General features: G+C 31.4%; 1 protein-coding gene across 1 annotated transcript; it reads right to left on the bottom strand.

Annotated features, from left to right (window-relative positions):
• Positions 1-14,798: 14,798 nt before the first annotated feature.
• On the bottom strand, positions 14,799-16,451 carry LOC129216581 (uncharacterized). The gene has a single exon (XM_054850796.1). It carries the CDS (start codon positions 16,449-16,451, stop codon positions 14,799-14,801), a length of 1,653 nt encoding a protein of 550 aa, XP_054706771.1.
• Between the last annotated feature and the right edge of the window lie 702 nt (positions 16,452-17,153).

Below are 17,153 nucleotides of genomic sequence, written 5' to 3'. Positions count from 1 at the left end.
CTTCGGTTTCTGGTTTATTTTCTGTTAAGAATGTCTTTGAAATGCTATGAAAGAATTTCACTTATGGCTAAAGAAATAGCTGTTATATTCTACGATACACTTTCTTCAAATATAATTTCTTACCTATAATGTTTGGAATGTTTTGAAAACCTTTTAATAATGCAATTACAAACAACAAGAAAGAAAAATAAATGAAGAAGAAGAAGAAACTAAAACAATATAAACAATAAGAAGAAAACAATATGCACATACATATGTTGTCCGTTTTCCACGAGAAGACACTTGACTCCGCTTTTATCACGTGGTATCCGATGATTCTCTTTCACTGTTTTCAGCAGAAGGTATATTTAGATCATAAACAAAAGAAATAAAACAATATACGTACATGTATGTTGTCCGTTTACCACGATAAGGCACTTGACTCCGCTTTCATCACGTGGTATCCGATGATTCTATTTCACGGTTTTCAGCACAATGTATATTCAGATCATAGCATTTTGTCATAAAAACAGCAGTTTTTAAAATGTAATAATAACGAAAGTAGCACCAGACAAGTAAAGCAAGTAATGTAAAGGACACTAAGACTTTTTTGCACCCTAAAATGCACGACCAAAATAAGGTTGTCTAGTTGTTTCATTAGAAGCACGTGGATATTTTTACCGATCACTCCCGCGTAAAATTGAACTCTGCGTTCCAGAAGGTGGTGCGAAGTGCCATCTCGTGGAAAACGGACAATGTATGCAAACAATAGCAGCGTAATCCCTATAACGTTCTTCAAAGGGATAGAATATAAAAACCATTACATGCAAAGGAAGTTGAAGAAAAAAAGGTACAGCCGAAAAATGAAAAGAAAGGCTGAGGGTGGCAAATCCTCATATATAGAATAGCAAATTCACTGATCGAGTAACGATCTGACGTCATCAGCAATGAAACTCGCGCAATAGCATGCGTGACGGCATTTTTTTTCATTGTTGAAGCACCAAAATTTCATTAAGTTATTTATAATTTGATAATAGTTTTTGGCAATATTTGGCATGCAAGGAAATGCTTTATTTTGACAAGGCTCAGCTGGATCCGGTAACTTAACTGTTTCACTGGTAAAACTGTAATATAAAGAGAATGAAAGAAGGAAAAACTGGTCAACAATGAACGTTATCAACTGGAGTTTAGGGTTAATCCACCGGAGATAAGGTTAAAATTTCAACTATCAAAATATCACGAAACAGGCAATTGCTGCGTTCAAATGTAGAAGCAAATTTTCACCCGTCATACCTTGACGGGCGATTTTCTAGTAAATAAGAAAACTCAATATGATATAGTAAATAAAATAAAGGTGAATATTAAATATATATAACTAGCAGCATTTTATTTTTTTAACTGTAGAAAAATCAACGGAATTACTCCACAGTTAGTTGAGTTTATTTTTTGAATGTGTAAAGTTTTGTAAGAGATACCACTAAAACCTACGTTCTCATTTTGAGCAAATAAAAAAATATCTTTCTTTAAACGTTTATAACATTTCAAGGGAAGTCCTTTAATGAGTGCTTTTAAGAATTTCCATTTTTTACTTAATCTAAACTAAAAAAAAAAACATAGAAGTTATTTCCTAGTTTTAAAAAGGAAATATTATGAACTATACTTAACATAAAAAAATATTTCAAAAAATGTTTTAAGAGCAAGAGAAAAAATTGAAAGCATAACATGCAGCTTGTATCTTACTAAAATGCAATTTATAAATGTATACCTAACACATAGAGAAAAATATGACGCTCATCGCTTTAACTTCTTAAAAATTGGTTGTTGTTTGTTATTTATTAATTTATTCTAAATTATTTTTAAGGAATAATCATGCAAAATTAATCTTTAAATGTGCAACTATATCAAGCAAATGTCAAAATTTTATTTTCATATTTTATTTTATCCCCTAACCCTCTTCCTTTTTTCCCTTTTTACTCTTTCATTTGTTTACTTCTTGTGCATTAAAACTGCGAATAAAATGAAAAAATATACTTTTTAATAGTATGTATAGCATTTTCCTTATGAAGAGCATGCTATGCTATCGAAACGTATTCCATTTAACCTTTAAATTCCTTGAAGAAACGGTGGGTTGCATTGCTATTCCAAAAACTCCATAATAGATATTTTTGGAAATAAAGTATACTAACACAATATTTGCAGTGGTTTCCAATTCATCTAATTCATCTGCAATATCAAAGGAGTTCCTCGAGAACTCTTTGTGCTCGAGAAACAGAAGACATGTAGAGTAAATTTAAATTATTACCCCAACAATTTTCGCAGCGAACTAGGTTTCGGTGGATGCATATTCCCTGCTTCAAATCCACTTGAACTAAATGAGTCCAATTCATTATTAGCCGAGCAATGATGGCTAGAATTCAATGAATAGAATAATTTCCTCTCGCGCAAACTTTGAGAGATTAAAATACCATTCTCAATAATTAATTGGCTCATGATTACCTTTAACAATACATATTCATTGCCCCGCACTATTAAAACAACGATTTTTGTTTGGATAGTGCATATATATCTATTCATTATTTTTTTAATAATGTTAAATTCATTAATTGATTTGTAATAATAGTTATTTAGGGTAGCTTTGAACTTTATAGGTTAATATTGCATCATTTCTTAAATGATGGATTTTTAGGCCTATACACGAGGCGGTTAGTTGAATCAACTTTTCGAATAAGTTGCCTGGCGATTTTCATTCTCTTCACACAGAGCGACTTAGATGAAACAACTTTTTTTTTTTTTTTTTTTTTTTTTTTTTTTTTTTTTTTTTTTACAAAAAGCCGAATTGCTTCGAGTAGCGGATCCACAAGACTGTTAAAACTGAACTGAGTTGACTGACTAAGTTTAATCGTGTGTAGAGAAGACTTTTGGCATTTTCCCGATGAGTTGAATTTACTAAAAAGTGGATTCAACTCATACGAATGAGAATGGGAGAAAAATGGGTGCATGCAGATTTTATTATCGTGTGAATGATGCTAAGAGATTCCTTCTTTTTTTCTACCTGGTTCCACATCTTGCTAGCCATACGTTTGAAAATTAACTAAACCATAGCCCTTTAAAATTTCGCTTCCGCTTATAGGCCGTGACAATCGCTGAAACTCATGGCAACAAAGAGGGCGCTAGAGGCAATCTCTGTTTTCCATTACGTTGCCATTAGTTGGTGGATGCACAGTTGGGGATCAGCACCTCTTGCGGTCAAAACAGGCGACGTCCACTCAACAATAAACATACTTTGAAACTTTGACTTTGAATGGTGGATGCATAGAATCGGGTTCAGCGCCTCTTGCGATCAAAACAAGAAACATATATAGTTTTGAATTTTTCGAAAATTTCAAGAGCTGATCATAGTTGCATCGGTTTAACACAGAAAGTCAAAAATTATCAAGGCCCGAAAATCGTCAGCGCCATCTAGTGGGGTCATGATTAAACTAAGTTGCCTCGTATGAGAGAGTCCTTATGATATCTATCTTCCGAGCAACTGCAGAAACTGAACGCTACTGGCAAGATTATAATTAGCTTTTATTTCACAAAATTAATTAGCGGTGCAGTGCGCAGATCATTATATAATCCTTAGAGCAGGAATTAATGAGTGGAAGGAATAAGTCCAATCATTGGCTTAGCAAAAGCTGAGGCAAAGTTAAAAAGTCACGTGCATCAACAGCGACGAATGGTTGACACGTTTTGCATGAAACTAGCGAAATAAACCTCATTTCTTCCAATGCTTTGCTTTAAAATATATCACGTGATTTGGGGTTTTTCCTTCACGAATGAAAGTCTTCACTCCCTCCATTTTATCTCTTATCAATGATATAATCCAGTAATTATGAAGTTACTGTTTAAAAGCTACTCTTAAGTGCTGATTTGAAGGCTCTGAAAGATCTCGTACCGTACTGTAGTGCTCTTTACAAAATGTCAAGTCACAAAAATTTTGTGATGCTAGGAAATAAAAATGAAAAGTTTTAAAACCTTTAAACATTCAGTCTTGAAGTAGATCATCTTAATCTTATAAAACTATTTAGATTCATGAGTTTTTGCTCCTTGAACTGTGTCGCTTTTCACTCAAAACGATTTACTTGAAATTGTTCAAGAAAATCTTCAAATTATAAAAATACGCCATCATTGATTCAAAAGGCTTTGATTTCTTCTAGTTATAAATAAGAAATAGTATAAAAATATAAAATAATATTTATGTTTAGTATCACGAATGTATTAGTACAAAATACATGAAATACACCGCCAGCTCAGTCAATTCCTGCCGAGGACTGCTAACCGAACCTGCTGCTGAACCGAACCATTGTTTGGGTCACTTGTCTGGTCAGAGCTAATTCTTTGTTAGCTACCAGTTTGTTTGGCACTCTTGGCTTCCTTAAGAGGTTTTCCACCTAAAGCTCAATTAGTCCTATGCCGGGCTGATGAGTGCTAATGCAGTCCTCAGCTGGAATTGTCTCAGCTGGAGGTGTATTTCATGTATTTTGCCTTAGCCCTGGCTATAGGGCGGTAACTTACTGAATATTAGTACAAAAGACTAGTCGCCGCGGTGTTTTTGCTGTTATTGAGCGCCCCCTGTCACCTTCATCACGAAAGTGCACTTCGTCTAAACCTTCAAACTGAAAAAAAGAAAGAAATTTCTGCTGCGTATATAATTTACAAAAAAAAAAGCAAAAAAAAAAAAAAAACATTTGGGAAAGCAGCATATGTTTTTCTTGAAACGATATTAATCTTCGCTGCAGAATCCTGTATAGAAGTTAAGTCTTCCTTGACAAGTTCAAATGCAGTTAATAAACGTAAGCTTTTATGAAAAAAATCCATATATTTTTTTTTTGTTTTGTCTTCTAAACTTATGACAGAAAGTAATTATACAAGTCTCACGACAAAAGCAAGAATTTGCGAATTAAAAATGTTGCTGTCATCATGCAAAGGTTAATTACTTTTCATTAGCATAGTTTACATCTCTTGAATAAAGGTTCAAAATGAATATTCTTTCTTGGACAAAAACAAAAAAGCTAAAATCTTAGGCCTGTACAAAAGAGTTATTTTTGTGAAATTCCTGATAACAGGCAAAGAAAAAGTAAATCTTTAAGTATACATAGAAATGTGTATTTTCTTTTAAATAAATTATTGCTTTTTTCCTAACACTCCAGCATCGATTGCATCGCGTATTTTTATTTATTTTTTTCTTTTGGATTTTTTTTCTTCATTATATATTTATATAGTACAGGAGTGAATTGGTGCCGGAATTGTTCTGATATGGTTTTCTAAAAAAATAAATAAATTTCACATAAAATTGACTGTAGTAACGACTCAGGATACAATTGTTTTTACTTCCTTTTACAAACGGAAGAACTGTATTCGCGAAAAATGTTTTACTCAATAATCGGACTTAATTTCCATTTTGTTCAGCCCTGAATGATTGCTGAGTTTTGTTTTTTTTCTACCCGACCACACGTGTATATATACCTAAGAACATATGGAAGCCCAAAATATCCATTTTTACGATCCCCAAGTTAATTACAACGAGTTTTCTCGTGACGTCCGTATGTACGTATGTATCTGGCATAACTCAAAAACGGTATGCCATAGAAAGCTTAAATTTGGTAATTCGTCTCCTAGTGGGGTCTAGTTGTGCACCTCCTCTTTTGGTTGCATTCGGATGCTGGCGCAAAAAAAAAAAAAAAATATTTTTCGAATCTGGTTTCAATTTGGTCATTGTTGGCGATGTTTAGAGAGTTAACTATTGAATCACATCAAAATTGCCAATATTGGGAAAATTAATCTCTGTAAAACATTTTTTTTTTTTTTTGGCTTCGATTCGCAACAAACTAGGGGTAAAATTATTTAAAGTGTTTCCTTGCTTACTCTAAGGCACTACTATTATTAAATTGGCGTAAAAGGAAGTTATGTGATACATACACGAGCTCGTTCATTGACGATTCGGTACAAAAATTTATGAATTTGATCCTGATACTTCTGTTACCAGTAGTTTGTAAACCGATTTCAAGAAAATTTGGTGATACAGCTATTATTTGAAGGGCTGTTGATTGATTCATGTAAAAAATAAATTATACTTATGTATATTGTCGCCTCAAAACAACGGTAAGATATCTTACTGTTATTCCTGAAATTAGATGTCTTACTGCTGCTCTGCTACGACATGTTCTACGAAAAATTGGTGCAAAATCTATGTTTTTGTAGGATTGTCATCATTAAATGATTTAAGGTTTACATATTCAGAGGTCGCTTGCAATCCTTAGACCATTGGTCGAGTATAGTTTCTTGGAGAAATAAATAATAGTTTACATTTACCTCTTAGTTCTGGGGTAAATTTAAGCAGAAAATTCTATTCAACTAAGCTGTCTCGTGTGAAAACAACGAAACAATCCAATCAACTAGTTGATGGGGAACTTTTTTGAGCTTTGATTCAACTAAGGTGCCTCGTGTGTAGCAGGCTTAAATGTCCCACTAAGATAGATATTTTGATTTCATGTATGCTGATGCTGAAAATCCAGATTTAAAGAGATGTGTGGATTTAAATTACAAAAAAATCACTTAAAAAGACGGCAAAATAATGTACACGTAAGAACAAAATTGTTTAAGTTATAATAAATTTTAGTGTAGATTTAAAGAGATGTGTAGATTCAAATTGCTCTGAAAACACCTTAAAAGGCTAGAAAACTACCTACACGTAAGCACAAAATTGGTTAAAATTTCAGTTTTATTTCATATTTAATACTTTCACGCATCCCCTGAAGTTCTTCCATCTCTCCCAGGGGACGCGCTGCCTAGTTTGAGAATCCTGGGATTTAAAAAAAAAAAATCTCAGCAAAGAACGTATTTTATAAAATATGTATGTTACTTAGCGAGTTATTTCATTTATTATGGAAATCTTAAGTAGATTATTGTTTTAAATTACGCTCACGCAATAAATGTTGAAATATTTACTTTGCTTTTAGTGCAATGTATCTAGTAATATTTTTACCAGGTACACATGTAGTCCTATTCCAGTCAAGAAAAAAATGCCTCTAAAAACCAAAGCATATGATAATACAAGCAATTTTTAAAAAATGATACGCATGCTGCAATACTTTGTTGCAAGTTAATTCTTTATGGCATTACTAAATGTTGTAGTTCTTGTTATTAACTTTTGAAATATTAAGGCCTGCTAATACTCAATGCAATATATTTTTTTTAATAATAAGTTTGTTTGTATTTTAATACTTTGTGCATTTAGACAGGTCTATGTGGGGCAAAGTGGATAGGGCAAACGGAAATCGTCATTTCATTTACTTGTTAAGTCTTTTATCAAATTACTTACGTAGGCATTATTAATTAGTTCATTTACATTCCTTCGTTCAATAACTCTCTTTTTTATTCATTCATTCACTTATTTTTTTATTCTTCTACTATTTTACCCCCTCATGTATTTATTTTATTGTTTATTCTTTCATTCCCTTATCCATTCATTCCTTTATTTACTTATTTATTTGATTACAAATATAATTAATGTCTGAGTAGAAAATATTTCAATAGAATTTTTTTTTCACTTCGCCCAATGGAAAAATGAACATTTTCCACCTTTTTCTGCAGGTACAAACTTACTGCCGAAATTAAAAAATAATGTCTCAATGGAAGTTTTATTTTAAAATATATTGATCTTTCTTTATGCATCTAATTTTCAGAACAAATTTCCAATTTGTTAATTTTAAAAAAAAAGTAAGTTATCTTAACTATTTCACTTTGCCCCACATTCCCTTACTTGGAGTCTTTGTAGGTGTTTTTCGCAACAATGATACGTCTGTTACCTTTGAAAGGCCAAATTTCAAAAGTTTTCCTTTTTCTAAAATTTTGAAAAATTTGTATCGGGAGAAGAAAAATATTCCTACAAACGAAGCATCCGTTCAAAAACTACTCAAAACGTACTTTTTCTATGGAAAAAAGTTCTTTTTTTTTATGCATTTCTCAAAAGTATCGTATTAAAACGACAATCTGTCCAATTAGGAAAGAAATATGGACAGAAACTATACAACAAAACAACCGCGGAAAAGGAATGGGTGCAATACGAGATGCGGAAAATACCATCCACTAACAAAGGAGTAAAAACGTTATCCGATTCTATTTTGCTTCCAACTGTCATCTATAAAACATACTTTCAGTTCTCCGTGTATTATGTTTCCAGAAGTCATTGAAACACGCCTAACGCTGGAAATAACTGTATTCATATCCGATAAAATATGAAACCCTACACAAGGAAATGTATGTATTTATGTTTAAATAATGCATAACATGTATACTAAAGCAATAATAATAATAATAATATTCAATGACTTCCACAAAAAAAAAAAAAAAAAAAAAAAAACAATTTTCGTGCTAAACTCGAGATTGATATTTCCAAGCGATGGATCAAAACTCTTATGTTATCCTTCCTTTAGAGTTTATTTGTAACACTATATATCTAAATATAAGAATCGACCATTTTTCATCACTCTTCAATCCGACATGGCGTCAAGTATTCCAGACATACACTTTAAACAGCTGAAAATCAATTAAAAAATTAAGGATTTTCGTCGTAAAAGCGAGGATTATTTCTGGAAGAACATTTTACAATGAAGGTTGTTTGATATTTCATTGTTTTTTTATCTGAAATATTAATTTAAAAAATATAAGTTCGGAACATTGGACGTGTCATAACTCTTAATTTTTTGCTTACAAACTTGAAATTTTGTCTATGAGATGCCCTTTACTATAGTAGGAGCATATGTGGGGCAAAGTAAAATGATTAAGATCACTTACTTTTTTCAAAATTAACAAATTGGAAATTTGTTTTGAAAATTGCGGTACATAACGAAAAAGCACTAATTTCATAATAAAACATGCACTAAAATATTACTTTTTATTTTTGACAGTAAGTTTTTACCTTTAAAAATGGTGGAATTTTTTCCCTTATGTTTTTAATGGAGCAAAGTGAAAAATAAAATACTTTTCTACTGAAATATTTTCTAACCGGTTGTTAAAGATATTTTTGATAGAATAAATGAGTAAATAAAAGAATAAACTGAAAATAAAATGAAACGCTAAACGAATAGATAAATTCATAAAAAAAATACATGAGAAAAATTAAATCAATGAATAAAACAGCGAATGAAGAGGAAAATAAGTGAATGAATGAACAAATAAGTAAATGAAATGTGCTATATTTCATTGCCTCGCATGCACTTGACTAACTGTACAAAGTATTTGAAATACAAATAAGCTTAATATTAAGCAAATAAATACTGCACAGTATATTAGTAGGTCTCAATTAATATTTTAAGTATTAGTAACAATAAATATATAATTTTATAATAACAAAATTAATTTTTTGCTTGCAACAAAATATTACAATAGGAGTATCAATTTTTGAAGAATGCTTGTATTATCATATTCTTTGATTTTCAGAGGTAAATTTTTCTCGAATGGAATAGACTACATGTGTTACTACATAGTTAAAACATCACTAGGCAGGTGAAGCTAAAAGCAGAGTAAATATTTGAATATTTCACTTTGCATAAGGGTAAAACATGTTTTGAAGAACCACCTCGTGACAATAACTCAATTTTGACAAAAAGTGTAGATACCACTTTTGTGCTTAGCACGGCAGTATAGTACTTGAATGGAATATTCAATTGTCCAGGAAATTTTATTTTTAATTCAATCCCCTTTTGGTTTATAGGGGTCTAAAAATGTCATTTTTGTCATTTTTCCGATTTTTGAGGGGCTATAATCTATAAAGGGTACACAAACATACAGCAACAGTTACATATTCTTTTTAGCATGGTTCCAGTGATTAGTTTTTGCCGTATTTCATTTTGTGTTTCCGTCCCCTACGTGAGTTATCCCCCTTTGAAATGAGCAAACTTTTTACATTAGGTCTTGAACTTTAACCTGTTGCCATTATTTTAATTATTAACTTACAGCTACGTAACTCAGCATGTAAGACTATCAACTTATGCACTTTAACATCAAAGCGTTAAATTAACTGTCATAAATGTAATTCAAATAGATTTTTGCCGAAATGCAAAGGTCTAAAAGTCCCATTTTTGACTACGAATATCACTTTTGATGACCTCTAAAAAATCAAAGGTCCAGTTGCGAGAAAAAATAAAAGTTGTTATAAACATCTTTCATATGCAGTTTTTAGGGATATGAATTTCAAAAAAATTAAAAATGGTCGAACGCAACCATCCGTCGAACCTGTATGGATTAACCCATAAAACAAAAAGAAAATGCTATTTTTCTGAATTTTATTTTACGTTTGGAAATCAAAAACCAATTTCGAATTTCTTCAAGCAAATAGTAGAAACACAGCTCTATATTCTTGAAAAATTTTAAAGTTGCCTGAATTTTCCCTCATTTGAATTTTTGTGTGTACGTGAAGGGGAAAATCATCATTTTACAAAATGTCTCTAAGTTTAAAACTGATTTTGAAGACAAATGAGTTAAAATACAACTTCAAAAGTAAGGTATTTCTTCTCATGATACTTATCACATTATTGGGTATTAATTTCATCAAAGCTAATGCAATCCTTAAAGATTGAGATTAAAAAAATAAAATGCTTAATTATGAGAAAATTGAAATATTTTCAGTTTTTGAAACTCGGTTAAAAGTTAACTATAATAACATTGAAAATTTTACATACATCAGATTAATTATCCTACTCCATAGATTGCAAAAACATATAACTTTTGTGTTTTCATTAAATAGTTAATACAATACAAGCCTTCAAAAGTGCAACATTTAGTATTTATGAGAATACTGTTCAATTTGAACAATTTTCAATCGCATTTAACAATTTAAATAAAAAAATTTAAGCAAAAATATTTTAGATATTTTTATATAGGCATAAAAGGAACATGTATACCAAATTTCATAAAAATCTGTTACCATGCGGCCACCACTTTTTTGCGAATTTTGCTCATTTCGCATGGAATGACCCTATACCTTCTTCCATGCTTTAATATTTATTTTTTGTACTTATTTATCATTATTTTTTTACGAGAATTAAGGCTAAAATGTATGGGTAAAATTCAAAAGTCTATAAAAGCAACTTGAATTCATTTAACGAAAAAAAATTTCATAAAAAGGAAATTATCGCGCACGCAAATACACACACAAAGCATAATTTACATCGAAATCTAATGTAAGTTGTCTTTTTAAAATGGGCCAAATCAAATAGTTGACACCGCATAATTGGCATTTGTAGTTCACCTCGGCGGTATATGACTTAAGTTTGATAAACGACATTTTTCAATGTCTTCTTAAACAAGAGCTACAGTTGAAAAAAACATACATGAGGGAACTGCACAAAAAACAGTTGCTTTAAACAAATTCATAATATGTTTGCATTGCTTTTACAGTTTAAGAAAAAAGGTATAATTAATAGTAACGCCCCCCCCCCCACACCTCTTACCAACTACAGTGCTGGTGACGCGCACAGTTGCTTGGAAGGAAAATCTGAATGACGCAAATCCCAACTGATCCTGTGTACTGACCCACATGCATCTGTAAAATTCTATGCTGGTCAGTTACTTATTGTTAAGATAATTTTGGTACTTGCAAAGATTTTTTTTTTTTTTTTGCTCAGAGTTTCCAGCGTGAAACCTCAAGTAAAAGTGGGAAAGGTGTTAAATAACTAGTTTCTAAGTGTGGAATACTACGAAAAGCACGCAGTATTCTGATATATAAATAGCTATGAGAACTTAGGATTTAAGTGCTATTTATTTTGCACTTTTTACACATTCCAGAACCATTTAAAGTACTTAGAACAAACATAAAATGTTTTGAAAAAGGGCTTACATTTAAAAAAATAATAATAAATTGATTTTCATCGTAATTTTAATCAAGCTAGTTCAAATAGATGAACGCTGTCTTACATTGTTTTAATAGTTATTTTCAACTTGGTGATTTTATGCAAAAGTAGTTTAAAACTTCTGAAAAAAGAAACAAAAAATGTTTGTCAGATAGGGTGGCTTGAAAACCTTTTATTGCAGAATAAGCGGAGGTAATAAAAGAAGTTTTGGAACTGTTAAAGTTGTATTATTGTTTATATATATTTCTTTATTATTGTTTGGCAACACTAAGTAGTTTTTGAAGTTTTACAATGGCGATCATCTAGTAAGTTGGAATAAAGTTTCGCTAATAATATCATCGTCTTTTCATCTTTATAGTTCAAAGTTAACTCTGCTAAGTAGATACATAACCTGATAAATTTTACTTAACCTAATGACTTTAAGTAACATATTAAGGTTATGTATCTACTTAGCAGAGTTAACTTCTATTTCATTATCTGGAAGTATTGACTCTAGAGCAGCCCTGTAGAGAGTTCCACGTATACTTCCAGTGCCATACAGCTTCACTTCATTGTTGATCTTCAACCAGCATTCGGTAGGAGTAGAAGTAAACTCACTATTCTGATTTCTATCCTGAGCAGCTAAGACTGAAAACAAATTTCTGCTAATTCCAGGAACATACCAGACATCTTTCAACTCAATTACTTCTGTATTTATTCCAACTGAAGCTTTGAGGGTCATTCCATAGAAATGTCAACCTCAACCTCAGAAATTTTTTTTCCACAAAGCCTTAATTGTGACCTATCATTTCATTCAGCATACTTTCTAGTACATAAATCCAATAACAGTTTGCAAAAATTTCATTCGGTGTTTTTCTTCTGGCTCAAAACGTGTGAGGTTGTAGAAAAGGCTTAGGATGTGCAAAAAACATGCGTCCACGTTTTCTTGTGTAATGTAAAAATTTTTGCAAATTTTTAAAAGAACTATGCTTATTCTAAATGAATAGATGTTGGCCCAATAAAATTGACTGTTCTTTTTGCATGCATTATAAGATAAGTCTTTTAATTAGTTTGGTTATTTCACTGAAAATATTTACGTTACGTTAGTCACGAAAATGTACTATTTTCTGCTTAAAAACTAAACCAGATGATTGAACCAAACAGCACTTTATATTTTCTTACATCTGTGTCATATCTACTTAAAAAGTGCAAAATGTTCATTTTAGTATCAGTAGATGTAAAATAATTGGTGTGACTAACGTAACATTTGAGCTGTGACTAACGTAACGGTTTGCATGTGACTAATGTAACATTTTAAAAATGACTGCTAATATTTAAAATTTATTTAATTTAATGTAAATTTTCATGAACAATTTGGAACATGTAGGCATTCTATATTGATTTAAAAAAAAGGGTGAAAAATACCAGTAATATTACATTGTAGACCTTCTGTTTACTTAGAAAAATACTTTTTTAAAGGTCTTTATGAAGACAGTTCCAATTTAAAGAATTATTTAAAAAGAAAAAAAGTGAGTAAAGCAAAATGAGTACTCTGCATAAAGTGCATTTAACACAAGAATCCAAGCTTAAGAATTAAGATAATAGAAATACAGTCTTAACAAAGAAGAACGTCTCTATTTTTTAGAAAATACATCTCCACCTATTACTAAAATGAAGTAACGGCTGCTCGTTGGAAAACATTTGAAGATGTTACATGATACAGTGACAATAAGCGCTGCTGTCATATATTTCAGAAAATGAAAGAATGATCATTTAGAAATTCAAACATTTGCGGTGATATCTGGAATTAAAATGCATTCTGATAAAACGTTCGAATATTTTTTTTCAATATTACATTTTAATTCAAAAGGATGCACAAAACTATTCGTTCGATGAATCAGTAAACCTTAAAAAATAATATGCCATTGAAAAGTACTACGAAGTTTCTTATAATGATAACTAGTATATCAGCAGAATACTAGAATTCAGTAAAACTACCAACTTGCAAAAAGTTGATTTTTTAAAAGAGAGATATTTAGGATTTAATTAGACCAAGAATGATGTTATTCAGTTTGTAAAAGCAGTTTTTTTTTTATTTGTTTTTTTCTTCGCACATTCAAATAGAGTTAATTGAACTGAATCCTTCCATTCAATTTCTTACACTAATATGGAAAAAAGTAAAGAGAAAACCATAACACAACACAAAGAAGGTTCCTAAAATGTGTAAAAGTAATATAAGAGCAAGGAATTAATTATAAAAAGTTTTTTATATGCATTTATTGCTTGTTATTCGATGGTTACGTTAGTCACGTTACGTTAGTCACACACAGTTTTTCGGAAAAGTACCATTTAGGGCCAAAAAATATTCGTCTGTAACAAATCTGTAGTACGATTTCAAAAATAGATTGTTCACCTCTTACAAATATATCGGCCAACTTTAAATGTCTGCGTAAGTTTCAGAAAAAATTAGCTCGTAACATAAGCATTGTTTCTCAGGGTTGCAAAAATGTTACGTTAGTCACGATGCCTTTTTTGGTGAAAAAATACCTGCTAGCGTTTATTTTACTTCAAATTCTTGGTAGAAATAAAAAATAGTCACCTTGTAAATTTTAAATCTGCATATTAAACCAAAACACATTTATTTTTACTCCCGGTGTAAGTAAAAAGAATTTGAAAATCAGCTGCGAATGTTAAGTTAGTCACTATGGAATGACCCTTGACTAGAATGCTTCCTTTCCCTAAAGCTGTCAACACTTCGTTTCCTGCCGCTTTGATAGTATGGGTGCCCGAAGAAGGAAATGTCTAATAAAATAAATGTCATATAAAATTTATAATCAAACTCAAACTATTGCAAAATATTTCATTTTTTTCCCTATATATGAAAATTTCAAATTTACATTTTAGAAAGTATAATGTAAAAATATTACGAAATAAGTGGAATTTTATTCAGACAATATTTTTCTTTTTATTTTCTCTAATTTTTGTTTTTCCGCAAACATTGCAAAGATTACCATACATTGTGCATGATTCATGTAACCATTTTTGGCACTTTACGCACTTTATCCAGTCTACTGTTTCTTTTGTCAAATAATAGTTCTCCTCACATTCGAGGCAGTTGTTTGTATGATCACTTCCGCCGGTTTCAATGGGTGTGTCCATCACCAGCTGTTTTGACGCTTTGCTTAATTTGGCAGCGGATTTTAGCTTTTTTTCTTTGATGTGTTCTTGGGATGTAATAACCATAGCCGACTGTTTCTTTCTTTTTCGGCATCTTTCCTCTAACTTAGGTACAGGTGAAATCTGGTGCAATAACTTTGTCGGGGTGGATGTCAGGTCAGATGATTTAGAACTTTCGGACTGTTCACAGGTCGGTTTCATTTCTTCACTGATGGAAAAGAAGTAGTTTGGAATCTCTGCTTGGTTCAGAGGGAAAATTCCCGTCTTTCGAAAACCATTAATAGCAGTGTGAACAGAAGCTGCCCTTTTCCAGGCTCTATCAATCAGTTCTGCAGCTTGTATTCTCCCAATGGTCCTTCCTGGATGATTAACAATCCAATTCCTTGCTTCCTTTTTAAAGTAGTGTTTTAGTGGCTTAAAAAAAGACCGGTCAAGAGGCTGAAGAGCTTGTGTGGTATGGCTGGGCAGGCAGACAACTATAATATCATTGTTGTCTGCAAATTCCAGCAAGTCATAACAGTTTAAGTGCGATGCGTGACCGTCCAGAATTAGCAAAGTCTTTCCTTGGGGTTTTCTCGGAACAAAGACATCTTTAAGCCATCTGAAAAAAATATCTATGCTGATGTATGAGGATCTTTCGTTCATGAACACCATAGATCCAGGTGGAAGACCATCAGAAAACTCTTTTTTTTCCCGAACGCCTTTAAAAATAACTGAAGGGGGGAGATATTGTCCTTCTGCATTGCAACAAGCAATAACTGTAATATTTTCTCCTCTTTCTGTACACGTCAAAACATGAACATCTTTTGCCCCCTTAGTAGCTACGACCTTTCCTGGAACGTTATTTAACTGACAGCCGGTTTCATCCATATTATAAATACTTCCCGGTCTTGTAAAGAATTCATGTTCCTCAAACACTTCCGAGAGAATTAAAAAAAAAAAATGATCAACACTTTCTTTGTTAATACCTTCCCCCCTTGCTAAAGAGAGGCCCTGGGCTTGTCTAATACTTAGTTCTGGGTTTCTTCTAAGAAATGATGAAAGCCAGTCATACCCAGCCATTCTTGATTCTAAATTAAATCGATGATTGAGACCTAGCTTTTCAGCAAACTGAAAAGCAAGTGTTCTAATTGTCTCTTTGTCAGGTGCAAATCCACATTTTTCTAAACGTTGGATGTGCTTGACGAGACGTTTTTCGTTTTCAACTCCAAACACTCCTTGTGGTCCTAAAGAGCTTGTTTTGATATTGTTGCCTGTTTTTCTTCGACGACGAAGTGTCCGAGAAGGAATTCCATAGTATCTAGCAGCTTCATTGACACCAATTTCTCCTGCTTCTAGCCTCATTAGAGCCTCTTTTAAATTGTCTTCTGTCCAGGTCCCACGAGCTGCTCCAGTTTTTTTCCTTTTGTACACTGTAGGCATCTTGCCTAAAACAAATAAGAAGCATTGTACCAATAAATTTCAAATTTAATTAATTTCAAATCAAAAGTTAAAATTTCCAAGTAGTTAACTTGCGATAAATACTTTGTAAGACATATGTCCATTTGTTTAGTTAAATTTAATTTCACCTATTTAACTATTAACCACAGAAAAAATAAATTTGAAAAAGTTCAACAATACATTAGCAAAAAAAAAGACATACAAAAACTATTATAATTAATTACCCGTTTCACGCCCAGCAAGCCGTCTGAATAATTATCTGTCTTAGTTTCCAAACGGAAACTTGTGTGCATTTCGAAGTTTAATTTAATTTTTAGAATAAACACTATCAGTTTGAATAATTTAAAAAATAAAACAACTTAGTTTCATTAAAAAGAGTAATATATTTTATTTTAATTTTCTTCATAAACTTAACACTTCGGTTACTTATCTTGCCCCTTAGATAAAGGAAAGTGAATAGTATAAAAAGTGTGAATATTAAATAAATGTATTACTTCGTTAATCAAGCTTAAAACTATATTTTGAATTTCATTGATAAATGTTAATCTAAATTTATAGTTCCAAAAAATATTTTTTCAGTTAAAAAATATACCGATTTACGCACATTACACAATTTGTAAAAACTATATGATTTTAAAAATACTATTTAAAAATTTAAACACTTAAAAGAGTTTTGTCGCTGAA

The sequence above is a fragment of the Uloborus diversus genome, chromosome 2 (assembly GCF_026930045.1).
Source record: "Uloborus diversus isolate 005 chromosome 2, Udiv.v.3.1, whole genome shotgun sequence".
NCBI lineage: Eukaryota > Metazoa > Arthropoda > Arachnida > Araneae > Uloboridae > Uloborus > Uloborus diversus.
Note: the sequence above shows the minus strand (reverse complement) of the source record. Positions and strands in the feature narration are given on the sequence as shown.

What these genes read in the sequence shown, in the direction of transcription:
- LOC129216581 (XM_054850796.1), bottom strand. Translation starts at nt 16,451, where the DNA reads ATGCCTACAGTGTACAAAAGGAAAAAAACTGGAGCAGCTCGTGGGACC.